The sequence below is a fragment of the Serinus canaria genome, chromosome 5 (assembly GCF_022539315.1).
Source record: "Serinus canaria isolate serCan28SL12 chromosome 5, serCan2020, whole genome shotgun sequence".
Taxonomy (NCBI): Eukaryota; Metazoa; Chordata; class Aves; order Passeriformes; family Fringillidae; genus Serinus; species Serinus canaria.
Window position 1 is genome coordinate 31,063,294 of NC_066319.1, and position 14,698 is coordinate 31,077,991.

At 33.2% G+C, this 14,698-nt stretch overlaps 1 protein-coding gene across 1 annotated transcript in view; it reads right to left on the reverse strand.

Moving 5' to 3' along the window:
* Nucleotides 1–14,698, reverse strand: part of RYR3 (ryanodine receptor 3) — a 192,448-nt gene that overhangs the window by 121,677 nt on the left and 56,073 nt on the right. The window contains 4 exon segments of the mRNA XM_050974944.1: nucleotides 2,408–2,581; nucleotides 8,435–8,591; nucleotides 9,458–9,532; nucleotides 13,273–13,366. Coding sequence (XP_050830901.1) covers nucleotides 2,408–2,581; nucleotides 8,435–8,591; nucleotides 9,458–9,532; nucleotides 13,273–13,366 — 500 coding nt within the window.

Sequence of the window (14,698 nt, forward strand, 5' to 3'; positions counted from 1 at the left end):
CTCTTCTCCCTAAGAATGCAGTGTGGATGAGGGAAAAGTCTTTTAGAAGGACCTAATCTTTCCTATTTCTCTGACAAACAAAACCAAAATAACCAAAAAAACCCCAAAAACTAACCAGAGAACCAACAAACAACCCAAACATCAACTAAATCATCCAGAAACATCACAATGACAGGAAAGTGCTCTTTTGGATTCCAGTAAGTACATCACAGGGAGAAGCATCCAGAAATGGCTACATCAGTTCTTCAGATAAAACACTTCTCTGCATATAGAAAGGGGCATTTGGCACTGCCTTGCTCGTAGAAGTGCAGCAAGGCACTGACCAGCACTGTGAGCAATGGGCTCCAGAGCATGGATCCAAATCATGCAGCATTTGTTTTTCTGTTCCCTGAGCTCTAGCATTTTGGAGCTCTGCAGCAGTTCATTGCTAGCATAAAAGCAAACTGAAAAGAGAGACATCCATCACTCACTGGATGGTGGAGGGATGTTGACTACAATACTGATGTAATCAAAATTACCTGGCAAAATCTTGAATACTCGGTTACCACAATCTCAGAGACAGAGACAAAAAAAAAAAAAATCTGGCAGAAATCATGCAAAAAAAGCCTCACAAATGATACCAGAATTTCTTACATATATTTTTATAGATACATGAAATTACACCAAGCCAAACAACAGAAATTTTTACTTTACAGGAATTTTTTGTATTTTATAACAGAACTTTTAGTTGTTTTCTTCTCTCTATGGCTTTATGGAAGCTGATAGTGACAATAGCTAGGCTATGTCAGAAAAGCATCCTTTGCCTCTTGCAAAAACAGGGTACCTCTCAATCTTCCTAGGGCTAATGAGTCAGGCTATAAAAAGTGCAGGCCAGCCTCAGAAAGAATACTGTCAGTGAAAGTGAAAATCACCTGACACGATGGCAGGGGATGAATCCTGAGCAATGGCTTCAGTTCTAATGTAGAAAAATTAATTTTATATGAAATTTTAAGTGATGTATATCTCAAATTGCTTACAAGATTATAGCCTAGTATCATACATTGCAGGGTATGAAAAACTGTTTCTTGCCCCCACAGGAATGTCAACTGCTTGAAGCTAGAAGGGTTGGATTTTCTTCTCTTTGAAGGTACTTAACAAGATAGAATTCCCCAGGTGAGAGGGCAACAAAAGATTTGAAGTCTTTGAACATGAAGGAAACAGTTTCAAAGGAGAATAAAAGTGACAGGCAATTATGGAGGTTCTTTTAGTCTGTTGTTGCTGAGCAGAAAACTGGAGAAACAAAATACTGAATGCCACAGGAAGCTATTGTAAAATTCTTCATTGAATACAGAGGAAGAATCCACACGTTGCCTTTTCAAGAAGTAAAATTGGACCCTCTGAGGAAACAGAATCACACAGCCAGCTGTGGCATGGGAAAGAGGGAGACCATCATTGTGTGGCTTAATTTTTTATCAAGCAAATTCTGAATGACTGGCATTTAAAGAATTTCTCTGATCAGCCAGATTGCTGAGAGGTGAAGGGGTGGGCACTCACTGCCCATTGATGATGACCAAGTGTGCTGCCTATGAATAAATGTGATGTGAGTGTGAGCAGCACCTCGTTGTTCTGGGCTGCAGGGCTTGTGTATGGGTACTCTCCTATGAATGGATATGTGTGCAAGTAACTAAAGATTAATTCCAGCTTCTTTTCAGTAATGAACTTTTTTTTTTTTTTTTTCTTTTTCGTGTTCTAATGCTGGGTTCAAGTTGTGAAAATCTACAAATAGAGAATAAAGGAATCCTTTGGTAATGATGAAGCCATGTGAAGCTAGTACTAAACCCCATAACACTGGATGACATATGAACATAAAATTTGAAGATATAACAGGTCATATGCCACTTATTAAGAATATAATTGCACCCTAAAATCAAAAGACTGAGAGAAGACCTTCTTGATGTCACATCACAATTACATCTAACATTTTGGGAGAAAATTATCCTTCAATATCCCTTGAGAAACTTGATTTTCTAAGGCCATTTCTTAAGTGAAAAATTTAATTGCCATTTCACATAATACACCTAATCTAAAAAATCTGAAACACCAGTGAATGTTAGATGACTTATTAGTTTACACCAGCTGCAACAGTTAAATTTAGATTTTAAATAATTATCCAAACCACGAATTTCTATCTTTTATGGCTGTAAAAAAAAAAAAAAAAAATGGAGCACAAACTAATAATTTCTTCTGAGAAAAAAAAGTAGTTAAATAAATTTCTTAATGACAAAGTTTTTCTTCAGTTACATAGTTACAGTATATCTAGTGCTGTTTTCACTTCCAGAGTGAAATATTCACAGTTTCAATATTAAAAAAAAATAAAATTAAAGCCACAAATTGATTTCACAAGTAATTAAAAACCCCCAAACAATACCTTTCTTTTCAAGGGACCCAAACGTGCTGATTTAGCATCCTGTGCTTTGTAAGTCAACCATAAGGCAGTGGCCACATGTTGGACAAAACAGATTGAATCTCCATACTTTATTTCTGGGACTCCCATTCCATCAATGTCACGTTTGAGACTAGATTCCTGCTTTTCTTTCAGCTCCTAAGGAGAAAAAATAAAGTTGGTATTTAATCTCTGTATTGGAATAGGATAAAGCATTGAATTCTCCACTGATACATATTATAATACTGAACAATATTTATGGCACTTATGCTGTTAAGATGCAGCTAAATTGCAATTCACATCACTTCAGCTTTTATCCAATTAATCTTTCAGACAGTGATTAAATCATTTCAAATCTGAAGCAAGACAAAATATTTATTATCTTAAATATGCAATAATGGAGTTACTAAAGTTTCAGTTTAACAGTCTGTAGAATTCTATGTAGCCAAAATTTTTGAATTTTAGTTTAGACATGAAAAAAAAAAACCAAACCTGTTTTGCAAAGTACTTAAAATATGTTTATGCTGAATTAATGTTTGCTAATAATATGTATATACAGGTACATACTTTGCTTAGAATAATGCCTCTGTATTGAAAATCATCAAAAAGAAAATATTTATTATTTTAAAAGGACAAGTTGGCTTTTATATTTACTTTACTTTTGCATGTCTCAATTTTTTAACATTTGGTTAAATAAATAAATAAATAAATAAATTTTTTTCCCCTTTTTTAAGAAGATTTGAATTCTTTCAAACCTTCTTTATAGACATTGCTCAATATTTGGCTGGAACACCCATTTTTAAAGCCAAATTTATTTCTTAATCCCATTATTCTTCATTTACAACTGAGGGATTTTAAGGCTTCAGCACTTTAAAATAAAGTAGCTGTATTTTAAGAAATGAATTCAGTAATAAGAACAGAATTATGCTGAAAACTTTTTAATAGCAAGTTAGGATACATGTGATTGTGCTGCTTTTATATGTGTGACAAGGTTTTTTTATTTCATTTCAGTTTATATAATGTTCAACTTTTAGGGAGTAAACAGGAATTGTATTATATCTATGCTAATCTGCTTTCATTTATATGTAATTTAACTTTCACATTTCAACAATAATTTCAGTTGAAACAGGAAACATTATAATGCCAAGATGAAGGTGAATGAAATTACATGACATTCCTTGGAGCCACCATTTCAATGTCAAGACTATGGGGAAAACATGTCACATCATATCTGTGTGGACTTCACTGTCACTGCAGAAAAAGATGAATTATTTCAATACCCATTTGCAGTGAGGACATTAAGTGAAACATACAATAAAATAGAATAGAACAAATTCATTGTCAGCAATTTATTGTTTGTCTTTACATTCTATCCTGAAGATTAAAACCTTTTCTTCACATATTGTGTCTGCATCAACAACCAAGCATCAATGAACATTTCAGATAACAAAATCATGTTGTGGTAAGAAGTAATCCTAATTAAGTTACTTTTTTAAAAAAATGAGAGATACTGATCCCTTTTGGCAACACTAAACATAGTGAAAAAAACCCCAATTTTTTTCATTTCAGAAATACATTTTTAGAATTATTTCAGGAGCCTGAAGGCTGTTTTCACTTTGAAAAATACAGCACAAATTCCTCTTCACCATGTTTTGCTCTTTGCACTCTGTCCAGCTTCTCTAGGATTTCAGCCAAGTAATTTGATCATAGTGTGCAAAGACACAGTGTATTTTACAACAGCTGAAAAGCCTGGTCAGATAAAGATTACTGGAGGAGAAGGGGGAAAAACCTTCTCTTATCTAGATATTTGTACATCTCTTAACACTAAAATATTGGATTTTAAAATCCTCTCTTCACAGCTTAGTCTCTGTTTAACTCCCTCAGGCCATGAATAAAATCAAAGAAAAAAAATCATATCATAGGCCTGGAAGTTTGCAAAGGATAAAAAATACCAACAACAACCACAAAAATACCCCAGACCAACCAAACAAAAAATATGGAATGAATGAAGAAAGGACTTTGAGGGCATAGCTGTCAAAGATGATATTTTCAAATGATATTTAATACATTAGAGAAAGGGCAAGAATTAAGAAGTGAGAAAGACTCATAGATTCCTACCTGATAAAAGGAATATGAGGAATGGCAATGTGAACAGAACAAATAAACTCAACTTTCTTTACAAAGATTTTACAATAATAAAAACACAGTAGGGGAAACATTTTTGCCAGCTTAAAGGCTTGTTGAGACAGTCCTAAGAATGGCAAAACAACCTGTCTGCTGAACTCTTACTAAATCTAACTTTCATGAGCAAATTAAAATTTTATCTTTTGATATTGCACACTGTTACTGTGTTAAAAGTACAGCCATAGATACTCCAATTCAACAAAAAGATAAAAGCTCTACAGATATAAGAGCTTGCCACTGGTATTATTGTACTATGTATACTTTGCTCCATACATTTGTATATTCCAATAGGCAAGAAAAAAGAGTTACTTTCATTTCACCATCTATTTTCTCTTCCCATTAAAAAAAAAGTAGAAAAAAGGTTTTATAGTGCATTTCAAATGCAGTGTTTACTGGGAAAATATAATTATGAAATATTAACTTAAAAACAAGTATCTGAACTTTTAGAGACAAATTTAGGTAAAGGCCTTTGCCATAGCTATGATTACAAAACCAAATTAAACTTTATGATTACTACCATACTATTACAACATCCTAATGCCATGCTGAGTCCTAAGACAGCTACATGTTGGCAGTAATATTAAAATGATATCAAATCCCTCTGCATGAGTCATCTGTGACTTTTTAATGTGTCAGAATGTTACTTACCAAGACTATCCAATAACTTCTTCATTGTCAATTGTACATACCACCACAAAAATAAAATAGGAAATCTCAAATATTATTTCTGGGCTGCACAAATTAAAATAAACAATTTTTCTTTTAAATATGCTTTTGTTTCCGCTGTGTTTAGTCTCAAGGAAATCTGTAAGCAGACCCAAGATTCTCCTCAGCAGTGTGTACTGAGCCAAGTACTGTGCTGGAATAAGAACATCCCATTTCAAAACAGGATTCCATCTGGTCTAGAGAAACTGCTGTCTCTGTTGTTACAAGGCATTACAGATCTGTTGCCTTAAAATACAAAGTTTGACATTTTAAAATTGGTCAAATGTAAGCTCTATATTAAAAACAATAAAAGATATAATTTGGAGGGGGAAGTGCTCCATCAATTTCTGATGCTTGTAAGATTAGTTTGCAGCAATTAGGAAGCAAAACAGGCGTGTATTACAGATGTTATTTTCATTGAAATTAGCACCATAATGTTCTTTAGCATACACCTTAACTTTTTAAAACTTCCCTTCTGTTCTTATTTAGTAAAAACATGTTAAAGAAAACTCTAATCTGAATTTTATAATTTAAATTGGTGTTTCCATTTCCAGTGTTATCCATCAAAAGGAAAAAACAGTGAAAGAAAATATATTATGAAAGCAATCACAGGTTTTGACAAGCAAGGAACACACAAGATTGCTGAAGTGGAATATAACAGTATTGAAGAAGAAGGTGCTTTTTCAACAAGAGAGTCTCTCCAACAACTGCTGGAAAATAAGATTTTATTTAAGTCATGTGTTACAGGCTCCTGGGTAGCCTTGAGGATTTGTATATCCACATAGCTCAGCTTTCTGGAAAAGATAATATCTTTTTGTACAGAACCCTTTTTCTGGCCTCCAAACTGGAAAGAATACCACAGTGAAGAAATGTTTCATTTCCTTTTGGATAATCAGCAGCAATGTTTATTGTAAACAACCTGGTCTGAACTGGTGTTGACCCTACCTGGAGCAAAAGGCTGCACTAGATGGCTGCCCAGGGTCCTTCTCAATCAGAATTATTCTACTAGTCTCAGAATCATTCTACTCCTCTAAGGGACAGAGAGCTGTCGACAGACAAGCATCCAGCACCCTATCTTTAAGAATCTGTACACAGCTGGAATGAAGACATTAGACAGATTCCTTGACATTTCCCTGCATTCATGCCATGTTAAGGTACATATGAAGGAAAAGGTTTCTTCATTGAGATAATGAACCAGTAAAATGTTAACAAGTACATATTTGCAGAAATTAAGATAAAAACACCTGCATATCTATAGTCTATCTATTACATCTATGGTCCTTTCGCCCCTCAATCTGGGTGCAAGCAGAACTTTGTTTCAAGAGCCCTTTTCTTCTTACAGTCCAAGGCAATCTTTGGGGTTTATTCCCTTCCCAAACATCACCTTTCTTTCTTCAGAAAAAGTTACCACTGCTTGTTCCCCTCACCTTTGGAAACACTAATGTCTCCACCCATGGGACAGTGCAGCTCTTATGTGACCAGATGATAAATAACAATTCTTATTCTTGGCATCAAATTCATACCCTATTATGAGGTAAAAAATTATTTTCTGTATAGGACAGCACAAATGGGACAGGATGATGGGACACTGAGCTTGGATTTAATATGAAAATGTACATTAACAACCATATTATGTATAAACACAGTAGGCATGAATAATCATTACTACTGTACTTCAGCCTAGTCATTTTGGGCACTGCACTTAATTTCACTAGTGTGCCTTTGAGGCACACCTCAACAAAAAGAATAAGAAAATAAGGCATGTTTACTCAACATAACATAAATAATTTTATGAATGTGTATACATAACCACTAATTTTACATACTGAAAATTTATGCATTTACACGCATAGATTAAAATATTGGAAAATAGCAGGAACGTTGGTGTCCAGTAAAGCAGTGAGTACATCAGAAGAATTTCAGCTCAATATTTAACCAATAACTGTGGCACTCCTGCAGTACTCACCATTTTTACCAATTATTTTCCAATAATGGCAAAAAATTACATCTGTAATAAATGCTCCAGCACAACATCATATGTACAATCTATAGTGCATAGTCTTTACACTGAATAAAAAGTTTAAAACTATGTTGTAAGTAAATCTAAACAATTTAAGAAAACTTCCTGATAGTTTTTCATTTATTTTGATTAGATAAATAAAAAATCATGAAATATCATATGCAGTCACAGTAATAAACATTGTTATTTTTAAGATATTAAAAAGAAGTACTCGATTTATTATACTAACAAAAGTCTAGCATTTGTCAAGACTTTTACTGTTAGATTTTATCTAGCATATAACTAATTTTAAAGATTCTTTTTCTCTTTGGGATTTCTTTTTTCTTAATGATCACATGGCATTCAAAATTATGTGAAAAATTTACTGCTTTTTTAGTTAATAAAACATCCCATTGTAACAGCTATGGCAACTATTTATAAGTAAACTCGTGAAAGAACATAAAATCTTTTACTTATCTTTGATTGTAAAACTTTTCACATCCTGGGAAAAAAAAGTTATTAATTTTGCCTACCTCCATAATTCTTCATTGTCTCTCCCTTGTAATGTTTTTTCCCAGCTGGAAACAATGAAAAAGCTAATATCATGCAATTAGTAGCTCACTAAAGAGCATAATTTGAAAACATATGGTTTAGAAATCACTGCAATATTTGCCTTATATTTAGGAAAAATTTGATTGAGTTCAGTTCTTATCAGCACACTGCATAAAGAATAGCAACTGAACTTAATTCAATTGAATTCAATTATGATAGATAGATCTGGAACTTGTAACATTCTAATGAGATTCTGTCCAACTAAAATAAGTCTATAATTATTAAAGTATTCATATTAAACCCCCATATCTTGCACTGTATTTGGTTTTAATGTACTTTTTAAAAACTGGTTACCCTTTAGTTTTTTCTAAAGTTTATCAACCATCCTTATTTTTCCTTCATGAAATCTTTGTTATTCTTGACACAGGTTGTTTCCACTTGAATTTAAATGCACAATCCCTAGCATTAGTTCAATTTAGAAATTACAAGTAATTTATTCAGTTGTTGAAACAATTCAGATTTAGTGTTTGAGTGCTCCACATTCCGAAAAAACTTGCATTGTTTTTGTTTACCTTTGTTGCTCTAAAACAGAAGGCTGTTGATGCTGTGTCTGACTTTTCTCTGTCTAATATTACTACTCCTTCATCCTCATTCAGAGCCAAGTATTTTCCTGTTGTAATGTGTCGAAGACGAAAAGGCTGCCCCCATCTGATGTTACTTCCACTCCAGCTAAACATAAGAGACATCAAAAAATAGTTGAAGTAAGTAGACCTAGAATTTTTTCTTTAGGTTTTAAAGGATGTTCAGAAAATAGAGTATGCAATATATATATTTCTTTTTTGGTTCTGATTACAATCCTTGTATTAAATCAGAAGCAAAACTGTTGATTCATTTGCAAAGGAAACCCTGGAAAGGAGTATGGCTTCCATCTTCTTGTTTCTATACCCTCTCTCCATCTCATCAGGGGGTTACATATGGTGTCCATAAAAAAATCCTATGTGTGTAAATTAACTACTGTATTTTAGTTGTCTGACTAAACAAACAAATCAAACCTAAGTGGGGACTTGACATGCCACAGAATTATCCCACATCTGTGTTAGTTACAAGGGTATTTCACTTACAAACACACCAAGGGTAAAACAAACATACAGTTCAGATGGCCATCAAAGGCCATACATATTCTTACAAGCGATATTGAAATTTCACTTGCAGGAAAATGACAGACAGATAGTCACATAGGAAGGAAATAATCTTTAAAAAACCCCCAAAACCAAGAAATACAGAAAGGGTGGGTATTATTGCTCTTTTATCCACTCATGCTTATAAAACTCCAAGTTAAACTAATAATGCATTCTGTTTTTGGAAAGAAGCAATGCTTTAAGTACACATATCTCATAGGCAGTGCTGCTTTTGATATGGGAGACAGAAAATATCTACTCTATCACAGTGCATTGCTTTTTATTATTGACAAAGAGCCTACTAACACATAGCATAAAGCGTGGCAAATATATATTCTGTATTAAGGGTCTGTAACAATCAATTTCTATTAATACAACAGAAGTTACTAACCAAAAATGGTTTTAAAATATCGGTACCTTATTCGAAGGGGTTCTACTCTCCACAACGATCTTGCTCGAATGCCAGCTCCTCCAGTTTCATAAAATACTTTCCTACAGAAAAGATTCAGAAGGCCATCTTCTTAAGTTTATTTGTGCTTCTATAGTATTTGTGCTTATATAGTATTTATAACTCCTCTGGAAACTGTACATGACTCACTACTCTTCTCCCAGTAAATAAATGTCATTGAATGCACAGAAGATTCCAACTCCTCAGTGAAACTATGATAAATAAACCAAATGTCTCAGGTAAATTAGATTATTTCCATTAAGGTAGTCTCTCTCAGGAACTGATAAAATGGCTAGCCTTGAAAGTGGCTGGGAAACCTTTCCTGTAATTTAATTAGCCATAAAAATATGTAATTCCTACGGTTCCCAAGATATTAATCTACATTACCAATGGTTTTAAATATATACCATATTTTAAAATAAAGATATACATTTTCAGATGAAAACAACAAGAACGTGACATCAGAGATTTCATTCCAAAAATTATTTCTATGATTCTTATTAAAGGGCCAGAAACTGTGGTGATAACAAAAATTCTGTATTATAGTCCTCATAAAATTGATAATGCATTCGGAGAAAAAAAAAAAAACAGGAAGGGAAAGAATTAAGCCTTTACTATAATTTAGTTTTCTTGTACTATTGGCTGAGGATTGGCAATGTGTCCTACTGCAGCAAATAATATTCTACTCAATAATAAAATATGAACAAAGAAAAACTATGGTGGATTAGCCCCGCTCACAGTAAGTTTTTAATGTTTTAATAAACATTCATGTCACCAGAATTTGTATATACTTTCTCATTTATAATGAGTATAGGAAATATAATGGATAATAGGGTAATAGGAAAGGTCTGAATGCCCACCAAAAGATGAAAACCTTTCTTACATGTTATTTCTCTGAAAAGGACTAATCCACCCTAGCATGGACCTTCTATTGTACTTAAGTGTCTGAAAAAAAGTGCAGCAATTTAAAATCTGCCTTCCTGCTCTGGAAAACTTGACTGAATACAGCAAATGCATGCATAAAGATGTCACAATCTAGCTGTTATATAGCTGAATTAAAGTAGCAGTTTGAAATGCAGATTTTTAACTGGCTTTTCATATTGTCAAATTCTTTTCCTATTTTTGACAGCTAGTAGGCAAAAATTTTAAAAGCTGTTTAGTAGTGTTCTTATGTGACTATGGACCTGAAAATCAACTTTTGAAACAAAAGTTTTGTTTTTCATATCTGAACAAGTATTTCTACACATTTTCTTCAACTGAGAACACTTTGGGATCTCTTTCCTGAGTAAAACCAATAAAATCCTGGATGAATCATGAAGCATACTGGAGCATGGCTGACCATTTGCACCCAACAGATTTATAAGATGATGGACTTGTATTTACACATCTACTTTATTTAGGAGTCACATTTAAGGGCACACATGTGATATCAAATATTTAAAAATGTTACTTCACCAGAAGAGCAAGAATAAATATTCCTCATATTAAAGGCGGTAAAATTCCCTACACATCTTATCTTGCATGAAAAATTATTGGCACTCTAGAATAAAAATAAACCAAAAAAAAAAAAAATCCCTAGCTTTCAACTCACCTTCATTTCTAGTCTCTATGAATTTGATCTTTCAAGGTCATTTCCAACCTGGGCTGTTACATGATTCTCTGAATATACTGAATGCACAATAAATATCTGGAGCTCTCCATTTGCATTCTATGTCTCTGGTCCCGCTGACCTTACTGATTTTACTTTTGGCAGACTCTAAATCCTAGCTAAGCTCAAAACTGAGTATTCATTTCCATTCTCTCTGACCTCCTTCACGTCTCCTTGGCCCAACACAACCATTCTACCTCTAAAGGACTATCATAGGTGCAGTTCAGTATCATAGAGACAGTTCAGTTCACATGATATAGTTTCTCTTCACCTCTTATTCCTTTTATTTCTATACTTTTAAAAAATTCACTTATTTTCCCACCTTTCTCTATGTGCATCTCTGGACTAGAATTAGTGACCTGCTCTTTGGGTAACAAAGATGCATGTAAAAAAGAATTGCTGCTTTTTCACAACAGCATTTTTTTTCATCTGATTGATTCCATGCATCCATCTTTTTTATTCTTGCCAAGCCAGCCTTTTAGATGCTCAGTATGTCCACCCCAAGTATTTCCATTTGGCCTGTAAAAAAAGACCTTAGCATTCTTGTCAGAGAATAGTCTCTATGTGAATTGTTATTATTTACAGAAGTGTTCAAAAATAAGATTTTTGTTTTATGAAAAGAGAAATCTTCACTCTTGTCTAACTTAACTTATTTAACTTATTTAACATTTCTAATGAAATGCATAAAACTGATTAAATAAAGAGATGGAAACAAACACAACCATTTTCTACATCTCTCTCTGCCATTCTTATTACTATTTGGGGTTTTTTTGTATTTTCATTTTGTTTTGACAATGTAAACATAACTCCTACAACTATGATACAGTAAAAATTTGGCCTTATGTCTGTTACACAGCTCATAAAACCAAAAGATAAGACAACTTCAAGTCATCTATCACTATCACACATTTGAAAATGTTCAATATAACATTTATGTTTTTTCCAATTTTAGGATTATAAATATATAGATTTCATTCAGACAAACATACATTTTAATTTTGCCTTTTTATTTACTTAGCATAAAAAACATGGAAGAAAATCTTAAGGCAGTAACAATACACATCAACCCTACATAAAGAATCACATCACACTGGGGAATAGGAGGCTACAATTAGTTTAAATATTAGCTATATCTCACTTCTAGACAAGTTAGAGAAGTAGCAAAGTGCAGCATTTCTGAACACACTGAAAGCTCAGCATCTATTTTAACCTTTCTAAAATGGGTCCTTTATAAAATAAGTCTAAATGCAACATAACATATCTGCCACTGTTTTTATATTAGGTGTGTACATTTTCATACACAGTCAAAACTTTTTTTTCTATTTCTTTACACATATGAAGAAATAAGCAACAAAAAATTCACAAAGGGGATTTTTCTCATTTTCAGTTTGGGTTCTCTTTAGGAGTTGGAGACATTTTTACTCCTCAGGAATGTAAACATGGCAAATTTAGAGCTGGCAAGTTTACCTGACATGATTGAATGTTACTTGTGGTATCATATTACCTAAAGCATAACTCACCACAAAAGGTAGAAAGGTCTTGTTTGTTTAAGATGATTTTAATGCTAGCACGTTTGCATAGCAGAATTATTAGTTCACTTTGCTTCTGATTAACAAAAAAATTTAAAAATACAGAAAAATTCAAATAATAAATCAACATAATAGTTGACATCTGTAGATATAAGTTTAATACAAAAGTAGTTTAGTCTAGCTAATATGATGTAATTTTTAAAATATTTTAATTAAATTTGAGAAACCTTAAAATTAGCAAAAAAAGGTGCAAAATATATAAAATATGAAAGTCATTGTAGAGGCCAAACTTACAGAGATTTTTCATGGATTTTTTTTCACATTGCTATCTTCCTGCTAACACTTTCTTGCCTCTACTTGTAGCAGTATGAACTAGAGACAAGCAACATAACAGGATGAAATCTCAGTGAAAATCAACTACTTAAATTTTAACAAGGAAGGAACTCATGACTGACTTTCAGCTTAGTAGGTCTCAATTTCTTGTGCAATGTCCCTGCCTAATTAAAGATTCCTGCAAAGAGTGTTAAATCTGCCTAACCTAAAATTCAACTGACACCCTGTTTCCTTTCTGAAAGAAGGAAATTTAAAAAAATGCACCATCACTTACTTGTGCTGTGAATCATTCTGGTCTGTAGATGGAATTGTCAAGCACTCATCATGGCCATGGAAAAAACGTACTACATGCCCACCAAGAAGATATCCTGAAAAAGAAGCTCATTTAAAAGCTAAAACATTGACTATGAATGAATGAACACCCCCATGAAGTTTTAAAAAATTCAAGACCCAGATAAGATCTATTTTCCAAATTTTCACTTATAACTAAATCTAAACAAGAAAAAAAAAATAATGTGTTAACATACTATTTTTAGTACCTTTTTTAAAAAAATATTGCTTCTGAAAATGAAAACAAAACATAAGCAAACTTATAACTTTTAATACTCAAATTAGGATTCTGAGAGAGAGAAGGAAGTTAAAAACTTCTGTAAAAAAACAAAACCAATTACGGCTTTGAAAATTGAATGCTTTAGGTAAAAGCCAAATCAAATAGATAATACCATAGTTTCCTCCCCCTTAATACAGTTTAAATTATCTCAATGCAAAGCAGTTTCATGCTTTCATAGTTTTTTTCTGAAATTTATCATTTTTGTCAAAATCAAAGGTGCACAGCAGCAGCAGGAAACAGAAGACAGAAAAACACTTTACAGATCTGAAGACTAAGTTTAATGGAAGCTAACTTTCCACCCCATTTAACACAAAGAGTACAGGTCAAAACCAGGAGCTCTGCCTCACATTAAAAATGAAAAGACAAAGAAGGTGTAGGAGAATGACTCATCAGATCCTGGTCCAAACCAATCTGACCTTGTAAGTGAAGTTACTGCCTTTTGAAAGAGCACACATTAGGAGGAAGGGTGGAAGGAAGCTGTCCAGCTGATTCAACAAAAATTTGTAAATGAGGAAAACTGTAGCTGACAATTACCATCTTGCCAATTAATATAAAAGTCAAAGCAAAGAAATAATGGGGGAAAATGTACTGTTCTGTTACTTATGTTTTCTTGATGGTTTTACAAATATCACAGAAACAGCATTGTCTAATTCCTAATCCAATTTTAGACTCAGGAAATCCCACTCTCTCTCTCTTCATTCCACTTGAGCTAGACTGCTATGTCTTCTGACACATCTCTCACATAAACCATTCTGAGAATGTATATAAAACCAAAGCCTAAGTGGTTGAGAAAAAATTGATTGACACACAGAAAAATCTTCTCTTACTACTCCACTGAATATTTTTTTTTAATTACAGTATTTTGGATTAGGCAAATAATTTTGGACCACTCAGTATAAGAGCTCCAAGTATAGCAAAAGACCACTAAGATGATTAAGAAGCTGCTGCATATCACACTTGAAGGAGGAGAAGGAGAAGGAGAAGGAGAAGGAGAAGGAGAAGGAGAAGGAGAAGGAGAAGGAGAAGGAGAAGGAGAAGGAGAAGGAGAAGGAGAGGAGAAGGAGAAGGAGAAGGAGAAGGAGAAGGAGAA